Genomic DNA, 24,172 nt, shown 5'->3' with positions numbered 1-24,172 from the left:
CCCCCATAGATCCAAAGACTCACCTCATAAAGGAGAGAACGGACTGACAGTAGGCGAGCATCCTTCTGGGACAAAGATAGCAGAAGAGGAAACTGGCAGCAACCCTTACTCTTCTGCAGCTGCTGCAGGTGATCCCCAGGCAAGCAGGGCCTGGAGAGGACCTCAGCAGTCCTACAGCAGAGGGGCCAGACTGTTAGAAGGAAAGCTTAAAAAAAAAAAAAAAAAGAAGAAGTAACTTCAGCATCCACGAACTAGAAGCTCACTCAGAGACCCAATCTGAAAGACAGTAATTACAAAGACAACAGGTGGATAAACCCACAAAAATGGGAAGAAACCAGCGCAAAAAGGATGAAAACTCCCGAAACCAGAACACCTCTCCTCCTAAAAGGGATCACAACTCCTCACCAGCAAGGGAACCAGACCGGATGGAGAAGGAGGGTGATGAAATGACAGAATCGGACTTCAGAAGGTGGGTAGTAAGAAACTACAGTGAGCTAAAAGAACATGTTCTAACCCAACGTAAAGAAAATAGGAACCTTGAAAAAAGATTGGATGAACTGCTAACGAGAATGGACAGCACAGACAGGATTATAAGTGAATTGATGGAGCTGAAAAACACAACACGAGAACTTCGTGAAGCATGCACAAGCTTCAACAGCCGAATTGACCAAGCAGAAGAAAGGATATCAGAGGTCGAAGATCAACTCAATGAAATAAAAAAAGAAGGCAAGAACAGAGAAAAAAGCGCAAAAAGGAATGAACAAAATCTTCAAGAAATGTGGGACTATGTGAAAAGACCCAATCTACGTCTGATAGGTGTACCTGAATGTGATGAAGAGAATGAATCCAAGCTGGAAAATACTCTTGAGGATATTATCCAGGAAAACTTCCCTAACCTAGCAAGGCAGACCAATATTCAAATCCAGGAAATACAGAGAACACCACAAAGATATTCCTCAAGAAGAGCAACCCCAAGGCACATAATCGTCAGATTCACCAGGGTTGAAATGAAAGAGAAAATGCTAAGGGCAGCCAGAGAGAAAAGTCGGGTTACCCACAAAGGGAAGCCCATTAGACTCACAGCAGATCTCTCAGCAGAAACCCTACAAGCCAGAAGAGATTGGGGGCCAATATTCAACATCCTTAAAGAAAAGAACTTGCAACCCAGAATCTCCTATCCAGCCAAACTAAGCTTCATAAGTGATGGAAAAATAAAATCCTTTGTGAACAAGCAAGCACTCAGAGATTTCATCACCACCAAACCTGCTCTACAAGAACTCCTGAAAGAGGCTCTACACATATAAAGGAACAACCAGTACCAGCCACTCCAAAAACACACCAAATGGTAAAAGAGCATCAACACAATCAAGAATCTGCACCAACTAACCAACAAAACAGCCAGGTAGCATCAAAATGACAGCATCAAATTCACACATAACAATACTATCCCTAAATGTCAATGGACTAAATGCCCCAATCAAAAGACACAGACTGGCAAATTGGATAAAAAGCCAAAACCCATCAGTGTGCTGTATCCAGGAAACCCATCTTACATGCAAGGATACACAAAGGCTCAAAATAAAGGGATGGAGGAAGATCTACCAAGCAAATGGAGAGCAAAAAAGGGCAGGAGTTGCAATTCTCATCTCTGATAAAATAGACTTTAAAGCAACAAAGATCAAAAGAGACAAAGAAGGACATTACATAATGGTAAAAGGATCACTGCAACAAGAAGAGCTAACGATCCTAAATATATATGCACCCAATACAGGAGCACCCCGATACATAAGGCAAGTTCTTAATGACTTACAAAGAGACTTAGACTCCCACACAATAATAGTGGGAGACTTTAACACCCCATTGTCAATATTAGACAGATAAACCAGACAGAAAATCAACAAGGACATCCAGGACCTGAACTCAGACCTGGAACAAGCAAACCTAATAGACATTTACAGAACTCTCCACCCCAAATCCACAGAATATACATTCTTCTCAGCACCACATCACACCTACTCTAAAATTGACCACATAATTGGCAATAAATCACTCCTCAGCAAATGCAAAAGAACAGAAATCATAACAAACAGTCTCTCAGACCACAGTGCAATCGAGTTAGAACTCAAAATGCAGAAACTAACTCAGAACCGCACAGCTTCATGGAAACTGAACAACTTGCTCTTGAATGTTGACTGGATAAACAATGAAATGAAGGCAGAAATAAAGATGTTCTTCGAAACCAATGAGAACGAAGACACAACATACCAGAATCTCTGGGACACATTTAAAGCAGTCTCTAGAGGAAAATATATAGCAATGAGTGCCCACATGAGAAGAAAGGAGAGATCTAAAATTGACACCCTATCATCAAAATTGAAAGAGCTAGAGGAGCAAGATCAAAAAAACTCAAAACCTAGCAGAAGACAGGAAATAACTAAGATCAGAGCAGAACTGAAGGAAATAGAGACACAAAAAACTCTTCAAAAAATCAATAAATCCAGGAGCTGGTTTTTTGAAAAGATCAACAAAATAGACCACTAGCCAGATTAATAAAAAAGAAAAGAGAGAATAACCAAATTGATGCAATAAAAAACGATAAAGGGGATATCACCACAGATTCCACAGAAATCCAAATCATCATCAGAGATTATTACAAACAACTCTATGCACATAAACTAGTAAACCTGGAAGAAATGGATAAATTCCTGGACACCTGCATCCTCCCAAGCCTAAACCTGGAAGAAGCCGAAACCCTGAATAGACCAATAACATGGTCTGAAGTCGAGGCAGCAATAAAGAGCCTACCACCCAAAAAAAGCCCAGGTCCAGATGGGTTCACAGCTGAATTCTACCAGACATACAAAGAGGAGCTGATACCATTCCTTCTGAAACTATTCCAGACAATCCAAAAAGAGGGAATCCTTCCCAAATCATTTTACAAGACAAACATCATCCTGATACCAAAACCCGGCAGAGACTCAACAAGAAAAGAAAATTTCAGGCCAATATCCATGATGAACATAGATGCAAAAATCTTCAATAAAATACTGGCAAACCGATTGCAACAGCATATCAAAAAGCTCATCCACCATGATCAAGTAGGATTCATCCCGGGGATGCAAGGCTGGTTCAACATACGCAAGTCCATAAACGTAATTCACCACATAAACAGAACCAAAGACAAAAACCACATGATTATCTCAATTGATGCAGAGAAGGCTTTTGACAAAATTCAACAATGCTTTATGCTAAAAACCCTCAATAAACTTAGGTATTGACGGAACGTATCTCAAAACAATAAAAGCTATTTACGACAAACCAACAGCCAATATCATACTGAATGGGCAAAAACTGGAATCATTCCCTCTGAAATCTGGCATTAGACAAGGATGCCCTCTCTCACCACTCCTATTCAATATAGTACTGGAAGTTCTAGCCAGAGCAATCAGGCAAGAAAAAGAAATAAAGGGTATCCAAATTGGAAAGGAGGAAATCAAATTGTCTCTATTCGCAGATGACCTGATTGCATATCTGGAAGACCCCATCATCTCAGCCCAAAGTCTCCTGAAACTGATAAACAACTTCAGCAAAGTCTCAGGATACAAAAATCAACGTGCAAAAATCACAAGCATTCCTATACACCAGTAATAGACTTCAAGAGAGCCAAATCAAGAACGAACTGCCATTCACAATTGCTACAAAGAGAATAAAATACCTAGGAATACAACTAACAAGGAACGTAAAGGACCTCTTCAAGGAGAACTACAAGCCATTGCTCAACGAAGTAAGAGAGGATACAAACAGATGGAGAAACATTCCATGTTCATGGTTAGGAAGAATCAACATCGTGAAAATGGCCATACTGCCCAAAGTAATTTACAGATTCAACGCTATTCCCATCAAGCTACCAATGACCTTCTTCACAGAACTGGAAAAAAACACCTTAAACTTCATATGGAACCAAAAGAGAGCCCACATAGCCAAGTCAATTCTAAGCAAAAAGAACAAAGCAGGAGGCATCACACTACCGGACTTCAAACGATATAACAAGGCTACAGTAATCAAAACAGCATGGTACTGGTACCAAAACAGAGATATAGACCAATGGAACAGAACAGAGGCCTCAGAGGAAATACAACATACCCACAACCATCTGATCTTCGACAAACCTGACATAAACAAGCAATGGGGAAAGGACTCCCTGTTTAATAAATGGTGTTGGGAAAACTGACTAGCCATGTGCAGAAAGCAGAAACAGGACCCCTTCCTGACACCTTACACCAAAATTAACTCCAGATGGATTAAAGACTTAAACATCAGACCTAACACCATAAAAACCTTAGAAGAAAATCTAGGCAAAACCATTCAGGACATAGGTGTAGGCAAGGACTTCATGACCAAAACGCCAAAAGCAATGGCAACAAAAGCCAAAATAGACAAATGGGACCTAATCAAACTCCACAGCTTCTGCACGGCAAAAGAAACAGTCAGTAGAGTGAATCGGCAACCAACAGAATGGGAAAAAATTTTTGCAGTCTACCCATCTGACAAGGGGCTGATATCCAGAATTTACAAAGAACTAAAGCAGATCTACAAGAAAAAAACAAACAAGCCCATTCAAAAATGGGCGAAGGATATGAACAGATACTTTACAAAAGAAGACATACAGGAGGCCAACAAACATATGAAAAAATGCTCATCATCACTGGTCATCAGAGAAATGCAAATCAAAACCACATTGAGATACCATCTCACACCAGTTAGAACGGCGATCATTAAAAAATCGGGAAACAACAGATGCTGGAGAGGATGTGGAGAAATAGGAACACTTTTACACTGTTGGTGGGAATGTAAATTAATTCAACCATTGTGAAAGACAGTGTGGCGATTCCTCAAGGACCTAAAAGTAGAAATCCCATTTGACCCAGCAATCCCATTACTGGGTATATATCCAAAGGATTATAAATCATTCTACTATAAGGACACGTGCACACGAATGTTCATTGCAGCACTGTTTACGATAGCAAAGACCTGGAACCAACCCAAATGCCCAAAGATGATAGACTGGATAGGGAAAATGTGGTACATATACACCATGGAATATTACGCAGCCATCAAAAACGATGAGTTCACATCCTTTGTAGGGACATGGATGAACCTGGAAACCATCATTCTCAGCAAACTGACACAAGAGCAGAAAATCAAACACCGTATATTCTCACTCATAGGCGGGTGTTGAACAATGAGAACACATGGACACAGGGAGGGGAACACTACACACTGGGGTCCGTTGAGGGGAAATGGGGGAGGGACGGGGGGGTGGGGAGGTGGGAAGAGATAGCATGGGGAGAAATGACAGATACAGGTGAGGGGATGGAAGACAGCAAACCACACTGCCATGTGTGTACCTATGCAACAATCTTGCATGTTCTTCACATGTACCCCAAAACCTAAAATGCAATAAAAAAAAAATACAGTAATCAAGACAGTGTGGTACTCACAAAAGATTAGACAAATAGATGAATGAAAAAGAACAAAGAGCCCAGAAACAGGCCCACATAAATTAGTCAACTGATCTTTGAAAACAGAGCAAAGGCAATTCAATGGAAAAAAAAAAAAGACTGTCTTTTCATCACATAACACTCAAACAACTGGACATTCACAGGTGAAAAAAAAAATCTAGATACAGACCTCACATTTTACCCCAAAATTAACTCTAAATGGATCATAAATCTAAGTATAAAACACAAAACTATAAAACTCCTAGAAGACAACATTGGACAAAAATCAGGGTAATCTTGGGTCTGGTGACGACTTTTTAGATAAAACACCAAAGCACAATCCACAAAATAAAAAATTGATAACTCAGACTTCATTAAAATTAAAAACCTCTGCTCTGTGAAGTACACTGTTAAGAGAATGAAAAGACAAGCCACAGATGGAGGGAAAATATTTGCAAAACATGTCTGATACAGGTTTGGTATTCAAAATGTACAAAGAACTCAACAACAAGAAAATAGCAAACAGAATTTTAAAATGAGTGAAAGATGTGAACAGGCACCTCATCAAAGAAGATATAGCACACTGCTGTTTGGACACTGTTGAGAATATGCAGAGTACAGCCATCATGAAAAAATAGTGTGGAGGTTCCTCAAAAAACTGAAAATAGAACTATCATATAATCCAGCAATTCCACTGCTGATATATATACAGATATAGATATATAGACATATATCTCTGAAAGAAAAGAAATCAGTATGTAGAAGGGACAGCTGCACTCTCATGTTTATTGCAGCACAATTCACAACAGCCAAGATATGGAATGAACCTAAGTGTCCACCAATGGATGAATGGATTAAAAAAATATGGTATAGATACACAGTGGAATATTATTCCACCATAAAAAGAATGAAATCCTGTCATGTGCAGCAACACCAATGGAACTGGAAGGTAAGTGAAATAAGCTAGGCACAGAAAGACAAATTATCTTATGTTCCCACTCAAGTGTGGGAGCTAACAAAAGAGGAATCTTGTGAAGGTAAAGAGTAGAATGATTAACACCGAAGGCTGGGAAGTGTGTGTGAGTGGGTAGGAAGCAGGATGAAGACAGATTGGCTAATGGGCACAAACATGGAGTTAAATAGAAGGAATAAGTTATAGTATTCAATAGTATAGGGGGAAAATTATAGTTAATAACTTACTGCATATTTCAAAACAGCTAGGAGAAGAGAATTTTAACATTCCCAACACAAAAATCAATTTTTTAGGTGATGGATGTCCCAATTACCCTGACTTGATGATTACACATTGTATATGTGCATTGAATTATCACATGTATCCCAAAAATATGTACAACTATGATATGCAGTAAAAAATATAAAGAAAAAGAGATGAAAAATAAGCATATGAAAAGATAGTCAGCATCTGTTACAGGCTGAATTGTGTGCCCCACAAAGCTCATATGCTGAAGTCCTAACCTCTCGGCATTCCAGAATGTTACTATATTTGGAGATAACTACAGTAAAATGAGGTCATATGTAATTGGAGGTAATTAAGTTAAATGAGGTCATATGGGTGGGCTCTAATCCAACACGACTAGTGCCTTTATGAGGAGAGTGGGACGGACACATACACACAATGAAAAAGACCATATGCAGACACCAGAGATAGAAGGTCATCTACAAGACACAGAGAAAGGCCTTCAAATAAACCAAACCTGCCAACACCTTGATCTCAGTCGTCTAGAGCCTCTGGAGTTGTGAGAAAATGAATGTCTGTGTTTCAACCACCCAGTCTGTGGTACTTTGTCACAGCATCCCTAGCAATTAATACAACATCAAACATCTTTAGAAAATACCAAATTGAAACATTAGGGAGGCCCGGCACGGTGGCTCACACCTGTAATCCCAGCACTTTGGGAGGCCAAGGTAGGTGGATCATGAGGTCAGGAGTTCAAGACCAGCCTAGCCAACATGATGAAATCCCAAAATTACTAAAAAAAAAAAAATACAAACATTAGCAGGGTGTAGTGGCATGTGCCTGCAATCCCAGCTACTTGGGAGGCTGAGGCAAGAGAATCGCTTGAACCCAAGAGGTGGAGGTTGCAGTGAGCCGAGATTGTGCCACTACACTCCAGCCTGGGTGAAACAGTGAGACTTTGTCTCAAAAAAAAAAAAAAAAAAAAAAAAGAAAGAAAAAAGAAAGGAAACACGGGGGAATTTCAAATTAAAACAACGTACCTATTAGAGTGGGCCATAAAATTAACCTCAATAATTATTTAAGGATTGATATACAAATCATTCTTTCATATATGGTTATCCATGCAAAAAAAAAAAAAGAAAGAAAAGAAATTAGATCCTTACCATACACAAAATCAATTCTTGGTAAACTGACAAATGGGAAACACAAAAATATGAATCTCTTAGAAAACAATATGAGAAAATATCTTCATAATTTCTATTTTAAGAAAAGATTTTGTAAAACAAAAAATCCAAACCATAACATGTTTTGCTATTTTGACTACAAAAAAATAAAGGACTTTTGCTCATCCAAAGACAACAAAAATAATAAATAAAAAGATTAAAAGACAAGTAACAACCTGGGCAAGACATTTGCAACACATGAAGTTGACAAAATGTTTGTACCCAAAATACATAAAGCAGCCTACAAATTAATAAGATAAGGAAAAACCCCCACACGAAAATGGGCAAGAAACTTGAACAGGTGCTTCATACTAGAGGAAATGCATACAGCCCATAAGCATGAAAATAGGCTCATCCTCATTTGTAATCTAGAAAACGCAAATTAAACGGTAATAAAATACCATTTAAACCCTTCAAATAGGCAAAGACTTCTAAATCAAACAAGGTAAGTACTAGTGAGGCAAAGAGAAGCAGAGGCTCTGATCCATCACAGATAGAGTATGCAATACACAGACAGGCATTACCTAGGAAGGTGGAGGACACAGGTATCCCACACCTGGCGATCCTAGAGAAACTTCCTCAAGTGTGCACAAGAGCATAGTTTGTAACAGAAAAGACAAGAGATAACCCAAATAACCATCAATTATGGAATGAATATTTCAATGGAATGCTAAAAAATGAAATAGCAAACAATCAAAACTAAACATATTATTGATACATCTACATACGGGTGACAAAAATAAAGAGAATCAAGGGAATAATTAATGTACAGTTCAAGACTCCTCCACCTGAGAATGGAATATATGAAGAGGGAGGCAGACAAGATGGGATGGGGTACTCAGGGGTTTCTACAGGTCAGCTCATCCTCTTCTTCAGCCAGGGGATAGGTAAAGATGTTTGCTCTGTGATTACACAAACTATATAAATACATTTTATAGACCCTTTTGTATACATATATACCTCACAATAGAAATTTTTCAATAAATGAAAGCAAAGAAATAATTATTAGGAACACAAAACTGTGTAATCTTACCAGGATAAGAATGGTTCTGTTTATTTGAAATTTCTGAAAGGGTATCCAGGGAATCTGTCACTCTGTGAATAAAACAATACACCTCATTAGAAGTAGCTGGTCTTCAGATTTAAGACTGGTTATCAACTAAGTTCTTCACACCAAATGTAGTCATTCATTAGACAAACATTTATTGAGTATCCATTACAAGCCAGGAGCTCCAATCTGGCATGAAAGAAAAACAATAATTAAATAGAAGAGGTTCTCACTATCTAATTAGTACAGAAAAAAATTCAAGTGAATTCACTGAAATATGAACTCGAATTTATTTCTTTGAAACTTCATCTTCCAAGGTGAAACTAAAAAATACGAAAATAAGTTTATTTTATATTAAACTTAACAAATGTTACATTAATATTGTGGAAAAGGCAGAAATTCTTAAATTGAAAGGAAAAGGCATTGGCTGAGTTTGTGTGAGTGATTTTTCTGGTAAAATTATATGGCTAATACAATTCAACATCTTTTACTTTATATTTGACTCTAATCCACGATCATAAAGGTCACTTTCCCGATGGGGTTTCCTTCATTTTTTGATATTCAAATCATTCTTTATTTTTGAAAAGTCAATCCTGACAGCTCCATTTTCTTGCAACTGTTAATGACCTAAATCTGGAAAGCCTTCATTTGTCAATCGCTTCCTCCAGCATATCTTATTACCATCAAGAAATCCTGCAACTCTTGCAATATTTGCCATTTCACCTAACAAGTCGTATGCATCATTTTTACATGATATACAACATACTGCAGTGAGAGACTGATGGACACAAAGAGGGTGATTTTATCAAGAGGACGGATATTTGAATGAAGCAGTAACAGTTGAGAGAAAGTGAATTCTGAAAGTAATCAGTTCATTAGTAGTAAGTGCCTAATAATAGCAAGAACTAAGAAAGTGAATACTATGCTAATGAAGATCACTTGAGCAAAGCGTGTGTGAGAGAGAGAGAGATTAGATTTAACCTAGTCAGTTTTCTTAGAGTTTCTCTAAAGAAATTTTGACTGATTAATATATTCACAGAAGAAAAGGTGTTCACTAAGTGAATGCTGGGCAACAGTAGGTGGGTGTAGAAAGCCATCCAAGCAGAAAGAAAGAACAGGTGCAAAGATTCTGGGGTAGGAAGCACATTTTACAAACAGAAAGGGGTTTGGGGCTAAAGGTCAGCTATAGTCCTGGGGAGGAGGAAGATGCAAGGTGTGACTGTGACTGGCCACTACCTTATTAGGACTGTCCTCAAACATTCCCTAGTTTAAAATTCTTCCATCTTGGAGAGTAGTGGTATCTTTCAAGAGCTCCAAAGCTGGTTCAGATGAGAAACTTATATCAGGGACCATGTCTGTTTTATTTGCTTATAGAATGCCTAGCGCAGCGCAAGTGCTAAAAGACACTTAATAGTATTTGATGATGATGAATGAGACAATCAGAAGATGACAGGAAGACAGCTGGATTGAGATAGCAGTTCATTTAGAAACAGGCCTATGTTTTTAAGAGGGGGCTGCTTTTAAATACACCACCTTAAAGAAGACCAAATAGAAGGCAAGCAAAAAAAACCAAAACAAAACAAAAAAAAAACAAAACACCAAACAACATAAAAAATGTGTGCTCCAGAAACAAAGCAAGAAAGAAAAGATGAAACCATGAAAAAGCAGCTTTACAACATAGAGGAGGTGGAAAATGCTGTTAGAGCATAAAATGCACTGAACTAGGAATCAGATGGGATCAATATTTAACGTGCCTAAAATATGCCAAATTATGTACTCTGGGTAATCAAACGTGAAAAGGCAGAATCCCAGTCCTCATGACTAGGAGAGAAACACAACTTCTAAGAGACTGCTGCCATGTGTTGATGAAAATATGCCCAACGTAACGTGAGAACACAGAAGACTGGCTGGTGACTCAGCATCGATTTACTCCCAAACCAATCATTTACAAGATGTATGTCCTGAAGAAGGTCCCTGAAGCTCTTCTAATCACTATAGCGCTATGGTTAAGGGCACACATGCTGAAACTAGACAACCTGGGTTCAGATCCCCACTTTGGAGCACAGCACACGTCACCCCTTGTGCCTCACTTTCCTCATCTATGGAACATGGTGCCTGCACCACAGAGCTACAGGAGAGCAGTAAAACAGGTTAATACATGAAGAGTCCTGCAAACAGATCTCAGCACATATAAACGGTATTCGTAGTTACTACCTCCTTTTCTTCATTTATAAAACAAATACAAAAAAAAAAAAAGAACAAACCATCTAAAAGCAAGGGCTTACAAAAAGACAATTACAAAATAACACATCTGGGCTGAGTCCAGCCCCACGACTAATTAGCGTATGACTTTAGCTAAATCACGTATCTCTTTGAAGCCTGTTTCTTCATCTGCAAAATGGGAATAATCCTAATAACTTACAGCTCACGAGATCCAGGGGGATTCATGAGGTATACATCTAAAATACACTGTGCAGAGCCTACCCACTTACTAAATGCTCAATACATGTTTGTAAAAGTTATTATTTTCCAGCTTACCTGATCAATATTTATTAGGATAAATGAAACAACATTTAAGTGAAGATACTTTATGAACTACAAAGCATTGTATGTTAAATTCTATATTACCATAAAGAAGAAGAAAATTATATCAAGTATATCATAGAAGGAAATTAATACAAAAAATATGAAATGATTCACTAAGAAAAACAAACTGAGGAAAAAATGGATGTAAAAACTTCAACTTCCCGAGATAGTCACAACAGTCTAGTTGTAAGGGAAAACTAGACAAGACTCCCAGATTGCGATCGTAGTTCTAGTCTCATGAATGTAATTACGCCATATATGTTATCTCTCATTTAAAGATTAGTATCCCATTTCCTATCCACTGAAAGGCATACCAAGCTACTTCTTCCAGCCCACAAGAGAAGCCATTTCACATAATGATACCTGGAATTTTACGAGGACTTTGTTTCTGCTCAACTTATTTTTTAAAACCAGATGAGGTGGTACGAAAGATACTATCTTAGGAAGAAACATCAAGGAGGTATATTATATAAAAATCCTTGAAGCTTCACTTCCCCCAAAGATCTACTGCCTATCTATTTTTGAAAACTAAAGAAATCAGAGGAAAAAGCCATTTTGGTTCCATTAGGTTTGTAGGAGAATGAATGGGGTGCCTGCTGGCAGGAAATTTAATGTAGTTAGGATGTGACTGAAGCAATCAGAGAGCATTTTTACTTTTGTTTGCATGACAGATTAAGCTTGCCGCTCTCACTGTTCTTAGCTGCAAATGCCACTTCTAATAGCCTACACATACTCATAGGGTTTGCAAATGAGGAATAAAGGAGGTTTTTGAAATTGCAAATCCTCAGCAAAGCAAATTTAGCTTTCCATGAGCCTTCTCTCTGAAGAAGGTGGTTGGTTAACCCCTTGAAAGGAGACATGAGCTACATTCAGGGCATGTCTTTAATATAAAATTAGTGTCTCCATTAACCACTGCAAATTACAAAAAGTGTCTGTGAATAAACATAAATTTCATTCTCTTACCTTTGCACCCTGGATGGGGGAGCAAATATCCCATATCTTGGAGAACAACTAAAATACTGCACGCCTCCAACTGAACCGTCATTCTTGCCATGGGGTTTTTCAAGCTCTATACCATACCAATATCCTAGAACATGAATATTGCATTTTAAAAGCATCTGTACTTTATCCAAAACTGTTATGCTGCTATACAAAACCAGAGTCTAGATGGTTTAACGTTTCCGTAAATGACCAAAATGAGGGAAAGTCATTATACTCATTAAGGATTTCAAATGATAAAATTATAAAATTTGAAAATTTGAAAAGTAAACAGGAAAAACATTTCGCAAGTATCATTGCAGAGTCATACATTAAAAGAGGAAAATAAAATGCACAAACACAAATTGGGCAAGAATTAGCTATTGCGCAAACAGTGTATGACCAAAATAGATCTAAAAGCTACAATGAAAAACTCTTCTTGACTCGGTCATATAGTGTGTTTCAGTGAAAGAAGTGAAACATAATATTGAGATTCTAAAATCATAAAATGAACACACGCAATCTTTTCATTTTACTCACCTAACATTAGAACACCACACACAGTTCTCAAATAATTAAAGAAGGACAAAAATAACATATAAAATACCACTAGACATCATGGTGAGTGCTTTTTCTTTTCTTTTTTCTACCCAAGATAAAAAGAAAACTTTTTTTTTTTTTTTACCTAAATTAAAAGGTTTAGGTTGGCTAATAGGGAGAATTATTTTTAAGACTTTTTGTACTTAAAAGGACCTACTCTGAAGGAAATAACAGGATTTCCTTTTCTAGATAGCCTAAAATTAAAGTAGCAAGGTTGCTTTAACTGTGGTTTTACCCAGAATAAGGTAAACGGACACGTACTCCTAAAAAAAGGATTTTCAAATTGAGGGTGCCTCAAGACCAATTAAAAGTACCTTATAGTCCATTTATTTGTGATTTAAAAGGAGTATATATAGTAGTAATTGTATTTGGTCTCTTAGTATCAAGTAAAAAATAAGGACATAGATATCAAGAAACTTACTGCAAATTACAAATTACAAAAATAGTGTTTCTTCCAGAGTACTAGTTCAAAGAGTTAATTACACGCCTTCTAAAAAACCAACTCACATTTTCCTTAATTTATTTCCTCTATGTTTAAAAAGATGATACTTGAATCCATTTCCTGTGTCATACAAGTAATATCTACAAAACTACTGTTAAGCCATACTAATGCTCTGAAAAGAGGTTAGCACGTTTCCCAACGTCCTAAACCAGGGTAGTCTGGTCGCCGCTGTTATTTCTCAGTGTTACAGTTACAATTTTCCAAGTTTTACTTGCTTCTGCCTTTTATGCTTTCCTACATACTTTTTGCATTTTCCAATTTTCATTTAGCACACAATTGCTAATGTTAACATATAATTCTTGGAAGCGTGTAACATACAGCAGAAATACACATGGCAAGTGTTAACAATAAAGACTACACATTGGCAGTGTCGTGGTATGGAAAGCTTCCCATTTAAATGTTAATTTTCTTTCCAAGGTGGCACATAAAAAATGCTGACGAGACTAAATACAACCTCTCCCAATTCTAGATCTCATAACCCCCAAACACTTCAGATATTACCACTGCTCTGCAGCAATGATTGATTTTTTGATGCTACTATTTCCTTACAGGACAGAACGTTTTTAACAAAAAAGTTTCGAACTTTATTATATTTGCTTATTACTTCCCAAATTTCTAAATGCTTTCATTAGGAATTTAAAAATTAAAATCAACCTAAAATGAAGAATTATATATAGTCAAAGATATATAGATATAGATATAGATATAGATACAGATACACACACACACATATCTCCAAAGATATATATAGATAGATAGATTTTTGGAACTAAAGATAGATATAGAGATAGATACAGATATATGTCTCCAAAGAATCAAACCATTCTATCTTGGTTTAACATAATCAGAGAAAGGGAACTCAAAAGACACATGGTAACCATAAAAAATAACCTACCTGTGGGATTCTTAAGTTTTTATTTGATACCTATATTAAGTATATCTTAACTAATCTCAGTTACTACATGGAGACCTAAGAAAGTCATGAATTATGAAACGCCTAACTCAAATCAAGCAGTTAGCTTGCAATTAATTAAAAGTGGTATTAGTGGAACAAGAATGTATTGGGAGACAGTCGCCTAGGGTCCTGTCATGTTTCCACATGTCTTATGGGTAGGAGCAGTGACTACCTTTGTTCTAGACTTATCTTTTCATCAATGTCTGTATAGGAGACAGCCTTGGAGGATAGAGATAGCATCTCCCACCAGAGCAAATGGCAGGCATGTGTACAGTAAGTTCACTTTAAAGATTCAGATTCCCTAAGCTCTGGGCTTCTTTCCTGGAACAAACCACTGGCTATGCAGGTGACACCTGGGGCTCATGCTCTTGTGCTCTCTCTTGCACATGGCTCTCTCTCTCACCCTGTGGGTACTGGCACTAAAGCAATAGTTCAAGAAAATGCTGACACTCTGGCTACTGCAATTACAGTGAGTCCTAGAGTGCTTTGTCTCAAACCTGTGATGACTCACTGGAGACAAAGCACTCTAGGACTCAAAACATCTTCCACCAACATCTATGAAACTGTGGCAGGCAAATGTGTTAGCTTGCAAATAGGGTAAAATCTCAGATCCTCCTCTCATAGTTCTTGGCCAAATGTTACAAACTTTTTTTTTTTTTTAATCAGTGTTCTAGGTAACCTTTTCCTAAAATGCTGCAATGCCACCATGTGTTAAAATAGCATATTGCTATTTAAAACACACAAACTTGGTTTCATTCAATCGACTTTTATTTAAAATTATAATCACTGACAATACTAAAGAAAGTAACCTTTACTTTTGGAAACACAATGTTAAGTACAGATTGGAATGAATATATAATTACACAAACATGTATTTTTTAGGGCCCAGGAGATGCAAGAGCTTTTTCATATTCCTTCGGGCCCTTTTGTGTGCTTTCCTCTCCAAGCCACTCGGATAAAAAGGTAGTTAACTCATTATTTATTACTTATGTTAAAGGCTATCCTTAGCAAAAATCTAATCCTAAAATGTTTGCCTGTCACTTAGCACACCCAGCAATTGGTAGGAGTAAAACTGGAGAATGATCACTAATTTTTAACACTGACCATTTAAAATACAATTGGCAAGAAAAAAAATGTATGGGTAACCATCCACCTGCATAAACAGAGTCTGAATTTTCATCATCATTTCACATTTTCAGGCTATAGGTGCCATCCACAAAAACTGTTCATCAGGATTTCTCTACAATTAAATTCTATTTATTACGTAACATTCTAAACCTTTTGTATTCTGAAGATCAAGTGAAGCTAACATGCAGATGAATTACCTGGAGCAAAGTTTGTTGTCCCAAAGAATCTAATGGTGCCCAGTCTCTGTCCTACCACTAGCACTCTCTCGCCGAGACGGAGTTCCCCCTCACAACGGCTATTATTTGCTGTAGATGTTGCTGAGGAATTCAAACCTGTTTAAGTAGGGGAGGAATGGATGGGGGGGAAGGCGGGAAAAGAGGAGAAAAAACAAAGGGGGAAAGACTCAAAAAGCACATTAGCCAGAAAAATCACACTAGGTATTCTTTTTTTTTTTTTCTGAGACGGAGTTTCGCTCTTGTTACCCAGGCTGGAGTGCAATGGCGTGATCTTGGCTCACCGCAACCTCTGCCTCCTGGGTTCAGGCAATTCTCCTGCCTCAGCCTCCTGAGTAGCTGGGATTACAGGCACGCGCCACCATGCCCAGCTAATTTTTTGTATCTTTAGTAGAGAGGGAGTTTCACCATGTTGACCTCGTGATCCACCCGCCTCAGCCTCCCAAAGTGCTGGCATTACAGGCTTGAGCCACCGCGCCCGGCCACACTAGGTATTCTAACTAGTCTAGTTAGTTGGTGATTTTGAAGTCTGATGCCTTTCATCACGTAAGTCATCTACAGTCGTGTTTCTCACATGAGAGGTCAAGTTACTTGAAGGAAATGTGAAGGGTTTCCTTGGGAAAATTAATGCCATGGGAAATTTACAAAACCTGATCCCTGGTAAAGTACCAACTCTGCCCAGAGTGCCTGCAGCATCTCTAATAGAAGAGGAGTCACAGTAAACTGTTTCTGCAAAGAGCTTGACAATAAATATGTTAGGATTTGCTAGCCATACCATCTCTGCCACAACTACTGAACTCTGCCGTTGCAGCATAAAAGCAGATATAAAGCAGATATAGACAATACATTTTTTAAATGTGCATGGCTGCATTCCAAAGAACTTTATTTACAAAAACAAATGCTAGGTCAGATGCGTCCCATGGGCCATAGTTTCCCAATTTCTATTCTACTAAACACTCCAACTGCAGTGTTAATAGTTCACTCAGACTCAGTATAAATTATATAACAAGTAATGTGATTTGACCTCTCTCTTTTTTTTTTTTTTTTTTTTTTAAAGAAACAGGGTCTTTTGCTGTGTTGACCAAGCTGGTCTCAAATTCCCAGGCTCAAGTCACTCTCCCACCTCAGCTTCCCACAGTGCTAGGATAACAGGCACGAGCCACTGTGACCAGCCAAAAGCAACGTGATTTGAAGGTTAAATTACTACATGGCTCTAATTATCCTAAATTGATTTTGTTATTAAGAACAACTTAATTCATTCAACTTGATTCATTCAAAATTAAACCTTGAAATGTCCACTATTAAACATAGAAGTCCAATGAAATATGATCTAGAAAGCTGTTCAAATACAACAGCTGAAAAAGAAGAGGTGGGCGCTTGAGCCTTGTCCTATCAGTACATAAACAGAGATTTGAAGAGCTGCCATCTGAGAGGAACTAGAGAACTCTGGAGGAGGGCACGGGATGCAGGATAAGTCATATTGTGAAAAAAGAAGAAATCAAAAACAAAGCAACTAACCAAGGAACAGAAGCCCATGGAGAAGGTCTAGATTACACCAAAAAGTCCTAGACCCTCAGCATAACGAGTATTCTACAGCACTTCATAGTTACAAAGTGCTTTTCATAAAAATTATACTGAAAAGTAAGACACAAACTCAGGAATGAACTAAGACACACTGTTAACGGCCAGTAAGTGGTACACATAGATTAAAACGAAGACTCTGTGGCCAGAAATCCTCAGTCCTATCCCCTTGTTGCCTGCAGATAATGAACCAAAGACGGCAAGTTCAACATTGGGACACAGGCTGGGCATGGGCTCATGCCTGTAAATCCCAGCACTTTAGGAGGCCAAGGTGGGAGGATCACTTGGGCCCAGGAGTTGGAGGCTGCAGTAGCTATGATTACAACACTGCACTCCAGCCTGGGTGACAGAGCAAGACCTTATCTCGTACACACACACACACATAAATACCAATGGGATATGAGACTGAGGTCCCTACCTTTCCCACTCTCCAAATCCTTTATTTCCACTCTAACCTAACTTTTCATTATTGTTCATTCTCTGCAATCTACATCTCCCTCAAATGCAAATTCTATAGGAAGAAGTAGAATATCTACTCACTCAAGGAAAATGTTTTAGGTAAATGTCTCTGGGGTTCCCAACACGGACTTTCCAGTATCTCCCGTTCTCTGCCCCATCTCCCTCTGTGAAAGGTCCTCTTTCTCACTCTGATAACTCTCTTCATCTTCCCTATTGTTTTGGTCTACATAACCCATAAACTTACTTTTTAAAAAAGGAAAATATATAGGCATGCTAGACTACTTTGTTTAAATTTTTTTTAAGTAATTCCATACCCATATATAAATTGTAAAATCAAGTAAATGTCCAAAGTGCAAATGCCAAATTCAGGGGGCCTTAAGATGCAAATGAAATGAGGACAAACAGGATGGCCGCATCATCATGGGACCTTCTGGCGTCTGCTCCTCACAACATAAAGAAAAACTGGTTGGGGTACGGAGAGAGGAAGTCATTCAGAGAATAAATATCCCAAGTAAACAATTTCAGGCAAAACTTCCAGGTTCTCTACTTTTAGGTCCCAATTTTTAGGTTTATTATGTCAATATTATCGTCGAGAGTTTTGGAGTTTTTTTCCCATATTCAATAATTTAAAAAAGAAAAAAAAAAATCTGTCGTGAACATTTTCCATAATAAACTTTTGCTTCTGGCCAGGCGCGGTGGCTCACGCCTATAATCCCAGCATTTGGGGAGGCCAAGGTGGGCAGATCACCTGAGGTCAGGAGTTCCAGACTAGCCTGGCCAACATGGTGAAACCCTGTCTCTACTAAAAATACAAACATTAGCTGGGCGTGGTGGTAGGTGCCTGTAATCCCAGCTACGCAGGCAGGACAATCACTTGAACCCGCTAGGCAGAGGCTGCAGTGAGCCAAGATCGCCCCATTGCACTCCAGCCTGGGGGAGAAGAGCAAAATTCCGTCTAAAAAAAAAAAAGATATTGGTTCAGTACAAGCACCATTAATACATTAATAAGTATTAAAAAAGAATCTGGTAATAAAGAGGTTCATTAAGAACAATTTTTGCCAAGATGGCTTTTGCATTTCTGGACAAGTTCACTATATAGGTAAATAAGTGAACTGCAACAGAAAATCTATGTCCGTTCAAAAAGAAGTCTGAGAGGCCGGGCGCGGTGGCTCAAGCCTGTAATCCCAGCACTTTGGGAGGCCGAGGCAGGTGGATCACGAGGTCAAGAGATCGAAACCATCCTGGTCAACATGGTGAAACCCTGTCTCTACTAAAAATACAAAAAAAGTAGCTGGGCATGGTGGCGCGTGCCTGTAATCCCAGCTACTCAGGAGGCTGAGGCAGGAGAATTGCCTGAACCCAGGAGGCGGAGGTTGCGGTGAGCCGAGATTGCGCCATTGCACTCCAGCCTGGGTAACAAGAGCGAAACTACGCCTCAAAAAAAAAAAAAAAAAAAAAAAGAAGTCTGAGAAAGTGTTTTAGGTATCTTTACAAATAACTGAAGACATGTGGACTGAGTCAGATTAGGCAGGTTCACAGCTAGTTAAAAAGCCGTATCAGAACTGCTGGTATTGTCACCCTGGGAGGGGACACGCTGACCCTCACCTAGGTCCTAAACAAACATAGTTTTAAAACAGTCACTTGAATAAAAACAGAGAAAGCATGTTTTTAAATATGAAGATGACCCAGAGGCCTGTGAAGAAGCTAATATGCAAGACGTAAGAAACTAAATTCAGATAAGATGAAACTACGAAGAATGAATTAAATGAAAATAAATGCAAAGTCTTTTATGAAAATAAATGCAAAGTCTTAAATCTGACAGCAAAACCAAGAGACCTTAAGGCTTAAGGCTCAGGGGGAGGCGGGGAAGAGGGCAAGCAGTTCAATCTGATTGAAGTAAAGGGTTCCTTCTACACATTCAAAAAGAGCAAATCTACTTACAAACAAACCAAGATAAAAAACACCAAGCAAGCCTGGTTGAAAAAGCCATAGATACCAGCGCTGGCTCTGGATGAAACAGAAGAGCTTTTGCTCATTGTCTTCTTGGTACTGCTGCTTGCATTCTGTTTCTTGGGGTAGCTCTGTCGGTGTTCCAAAGAAGATGTAGAGGAGCAGCTGCTGACAGATCCAAGCAGGGCGACTAAAACAGATCAAGAAAAAGAACGTGTCAAACTGTGGAAAATCAGACATGGACCAAGAAGCAGCTCGTCGAGGCAAACCTTTCTGAAACTCTTCATTGAACTTCCTCAATTATGGATTATCTAGTGTCAAATTCAATGCCTGATTTCATCCAAATAGCATCTGTCGTTTATATATAAAAGATTTTATAACACGAACAATAGTATTTTGAGGATCCGCACTGTCAGATCACAATCTTATGTAAGAGGTGTCCACATGAACCATGTAAACTGACTATCTAATCTAATGACCATCACTCACCTCTCACCTTAGATGACACAGAAGAGTCCCATCTTGTTTACACAAAATTAAACATGATATTAAGATGTTTTAAGACAACAAAGGTTTAATATTGAGACGTTCTGAGTTAAACCTGAAGGCAAGCAGGAATACTCATGCTCAATTCATCTAACAAATTTGATAGCTAAAAGCAAGTGAAAAATCTGTGTAGAGCCATCTATATTATGGAATTTCCTGTTTTTAAAACTATATCTAGTCCAGTAGTTATCTAGTTTAAGACAAAAGAATCACAGTACAGTATTTTACATACACACGCAAAAAATTACGTATATAGCTTGTTGTGAGCTGCGTGATTTCCAAGGTTAAATTTTACTATAGTTTTTCCCTTGCCAACTTTAAAACTTAGCCTCCATATAAACTGCTTTTCTACTATTATTTTAAAGTCCCATCAAAAGTTAAATTCTGAGAAACAGAGGTTAAATTTGTATTACCATCTTTCTCTGTCACGGTTTTCAGTTCTTCACTGGGAGGCAATGAAAGTGTTGATTCGGAAGCACTATTTTTTTTTGATGTCATTAATCCTTGGACACAAAAATAAAATACTTTCAGCAAGAATTTTAACATTAAACATAAAATGTATTTTTTAAAGTACATGCATCCCTCATTGAGATCTTCTGAAAACATGCTGGATAATAACTACACAGATGGATGAGGACATGTTTTGGTAAAAGCACTAGCTTCGTGGCTACAAAGATGAATCAATAACCCATCAAGATGATCCCACTCCAGATGGGTTTATGGGGGACAGGTCAGATTTCTTCCTGAGAATACAGGCCATATGATCAGGAAGAACTGAGGGCAGGCATTCTGGATGGACAAAAGGACAATCTTAAAGACAAAATGGCGAGTAGCTTGGCTGGAACAGAATACTTTTGGAATGTAGGAGAATCAAGATTAGACAGGTCACAGTGACACCTCAGAGTGGAGGTGACGGTGCCCAGCTAAGGACTGGAAACTCTTCCGTAAAGAAGGAGCCTCTGCTGGGCTTTGAAACGGAACACTGACATGAATGGAGTCTAGTTAAATTCATACTCTCCTACAGCCAGGCTACAACCAAACCGTGGTGGGAGAGGCCTGAAGCAGGGACCAGTCAGACATCATTAGCATAGTACAGGCATGACAGCCTGAACTCCAAGAGCAGAAACTGAATGAAGAGGGTAGAGAGGGGACATTTTATGCAGGCAAACTGAAAAGTCATTTTTTTTTTCCTAATTATATTTTTCAGTTCTAAAAATACTCATTTCTTTCAAGTTTTTGACCAGCCTGGCCATCACAGTGAAACCCCACCTTTAAAAGAAAAAAAAAAAAAAAAAAAGAACACAAGGAGATTCCTTATACACTTTGACTAGGTTTCCTCCAAAGGTAATACTTGGCTAAATTATGGTATAATAAATGTAGTATGTCAACCATGATATTGTCAGTGATACAATTCACCAGTCTTAGATTTCCACAGTCCTGCTTGTACTCATTTGTGTGTGTGTGTGTGTGTTTGTGTGTGTGTGTGTGTGTGTGTACACACACTAGTATCATTTGGTTTTTTTAATCTTCCATTTCTCTGCTGAAAGTCTCATTTGTTTCAAGAGTGTTCAATTCTTTTTTTTTTTTTAAGAAACAGTCTTGCTGTGTTAGCCAGGCTGCAGTGCAGTGGCACAATCATAACTCACTGCAGCCTCAAACTCCTGGGCTCAAGCAATTCTCCTGCCCCAGCCTCTGGAGTAGCTGGGACTACAGGTATGCACCACAATGCCCAGCTACACCTTTAATTCTTAAGAGTGTGGTTCTATTACTTAAAATCTTTATGTGTTAACTGCAATGTCCACGTCACCTCAAAGCTGCTATGCTTGGAGTGTCTTTTTCCTTGTAAGGTGTGTCAACTTTCCTGGTTTTTCATGTTTTGGGTAATATTGGATTGTATCTTTTATCTTTTGAATATTATGTATGGGACACTGGAACAGGTCTTGTTTAAATCCTATGGAGGATGTTGATTGTTTCGTTTTAGCAGGCAGTCAACCCATGAAGGCTCCTGATGGAAGTTCCTGACCACCCTCTGTGCACTGTGGTTCCGATGTCTGTTCAGTTTCCACAGCCTTCGTGGGGCTGTTTCAATTTGTCTCACATGCTGTGCGGCCCAGTAGTCAGTGTGGGACCCAAGCAGTTGTCTACCAATGAGACCGAAGGCTTTGGGCAGATCCAGGCATACACAGCTTGCAAGAAGACCTAGGGATTCACAGCCAAAATTTTGAGGCCTCTTTCTTGAGCCCCCTCCTCTCCATGATTTCCCTGACACTTCCTGCTCCTGGGCATCCCTTCCTGGCATTCTGAGTAGAATGCCTACGCTTTAGTTTCCTTGCTCTGTCCTACAATCTTGAGACTGACTCTGCCTGTGGGGCCAAGCAGTGAGAAAACAGAAGAAAAACCAGCAGGGATTCCATCTATGTCCTTGGACCAAAGTTTCTCTGGTCAGAGACATGGATTTCCCTGCCTTGGGGTTTGGGGTGCCTGCCCATCCACAGCTGCCCATCCACACTACGCAGGATCGCCTGGGGAGTGGACGGGGAGAAACAAGGAAAACAAAAGGCAAGCGAGAAAGAAAACAGGTGATTTCCTCCACATTCTACCTAATAGGAGACCCCTTTTCTGCTCCTCATACAAGAAACAGGGGGGGTTTCTCTTGGAGCTTTCCGTCTATATTCACTGTATACTTCTGGGTTTCAAGTTAAAAGGATGCCACTTATAACAGCATCAAAAAGTATGAAGTACCTACCGACAGACTAAACAAAACATACATAAAATCTCCATAGAAAAAAAAATTACATAACTTTGTTGGGATATTTTCAAAGGGCCTAATAATAAATAGAAAGATAGTCTAAACTCAAAAGGCTATTGTAAAGATGTCAGTTCTTTCCAAATTGACTTAAGGTTTACCTAAAGCATCAGTTAAAACCTGAACGGAATTTTTAAAAAGAAACTTCAGAGTTTATTCTAAAATATATATGGAAGTATGATTTATAAAAGCCCAAAGTAGGCAAGACAATTGTCAAGCATGAGATAGGAGGCTTTCCACTACTGGACATCAAGATTTATTTTTTAAAACTATACTTATTATGGAGTGCAGTATTGACAAAGGGATATTCAAACAACCCAGTGGAACAGAATATAAAGGCTAGCCAAATTCTTGGACAAATTCCTTTCATCCTGGTAGAGAGCTTTTTACCTATTTACAAATTAGCAAGTATTTATTGAGCACCTATTTTGTGCATCGCCACAGTGAAAACAACACTACAATATACTGTCACGGTTCTGTTAAAGTTTAAATTTTTGCTGAGAGAATAGGACCTTTGCACAAATAAAGCAGTCAGAGGACAAAACCCAGGATGACAAATAACAGTTGAGCGGTATGGATAGAAGTACACACAACGTTAGGGAATTAGGAGATTAAAGTGAACTGGAGTTACCAAGAAAGTGTTCATGGAGAAACAGAATCTGAATAAGGAAGTTGAAAATATGGTGAGGACCTCAAAAGGCAGAAGTCAAATTACTGCACCCAGATAAACAGCAGGAGACAAAGTATGAAGGGAGGAGTGAGAAACTGTAGGTTAAAGACAGGGAAGAGATACGAGAAACCATAGTCCAACTACGGAAGTTGTGTGACTATCAATAAAGAGACGGAGCTGCGACTGCTGAATTCAGGAGTCAGGACTT

At 38.6% G+C, this 24,172-nt stretch overlaps 1 protein-coding gene across 4 annotated transcripts in view; it reads right to left on the bottom strand.

Annotated features, from left to right (window-relative positions):
• Window positions 1-24,172, bottom strand: part of CLIP4 (CAP-Gly domain containing linker protein family member 4) — a 128,810-nt gene that overhangs the window by 15,222 nt on the left and 89,416 nt on the right. For all 4 annotated transcript variants that reach the window (XM_039460520.2, XM_010352302.3, XM_039460504.2 and 1 more), the window contains exons 10-14: window positions 20,902-20,991; window positions 19,989-20,132; window positions 15,917-16,051; window positions 12,520-12,643; window positions 8,956-9,017 (exon numbers count right to left, since the gene is read on the bottom strand). In XM_039460520.2, the coding sequence (XP_039316454.1) occupies window positions 8,956-9,017; window positions 12,520-12,643; window positions 15,917-16,051; window positions 19,989-20,132; window positions 20,902-20,991 (555 nt within the window). The remainder of the gene's footprint in view (window positions 1-8,955; window positions 9,018-12,519; window positions 12,644-15,916; window positions 16,052-19,988; window positions 20,133-20,901; window positions 20,992-24,172) is intronic.

This window comes from Saimiri boliviensis, chromosome 1 (genome assembly GCF_048565385.1).
Source record: "Saimiri boliviensis isolate mSaiBol1 chromosome 1, mSaiBol1.pri, whole genome shotgun sequence".
Taxonomy (NCBI): Eukaryota; Metazoa; Chordata; class Mammalia; order Primates; family Cebidae; genus Saimiri; species Saimiri boliviensis.
The sequence above is the reverse complement of the archived record's forward strand: the minus strand, read 5'-3'. Positions and strand labels throughout refer to the sequence as shown.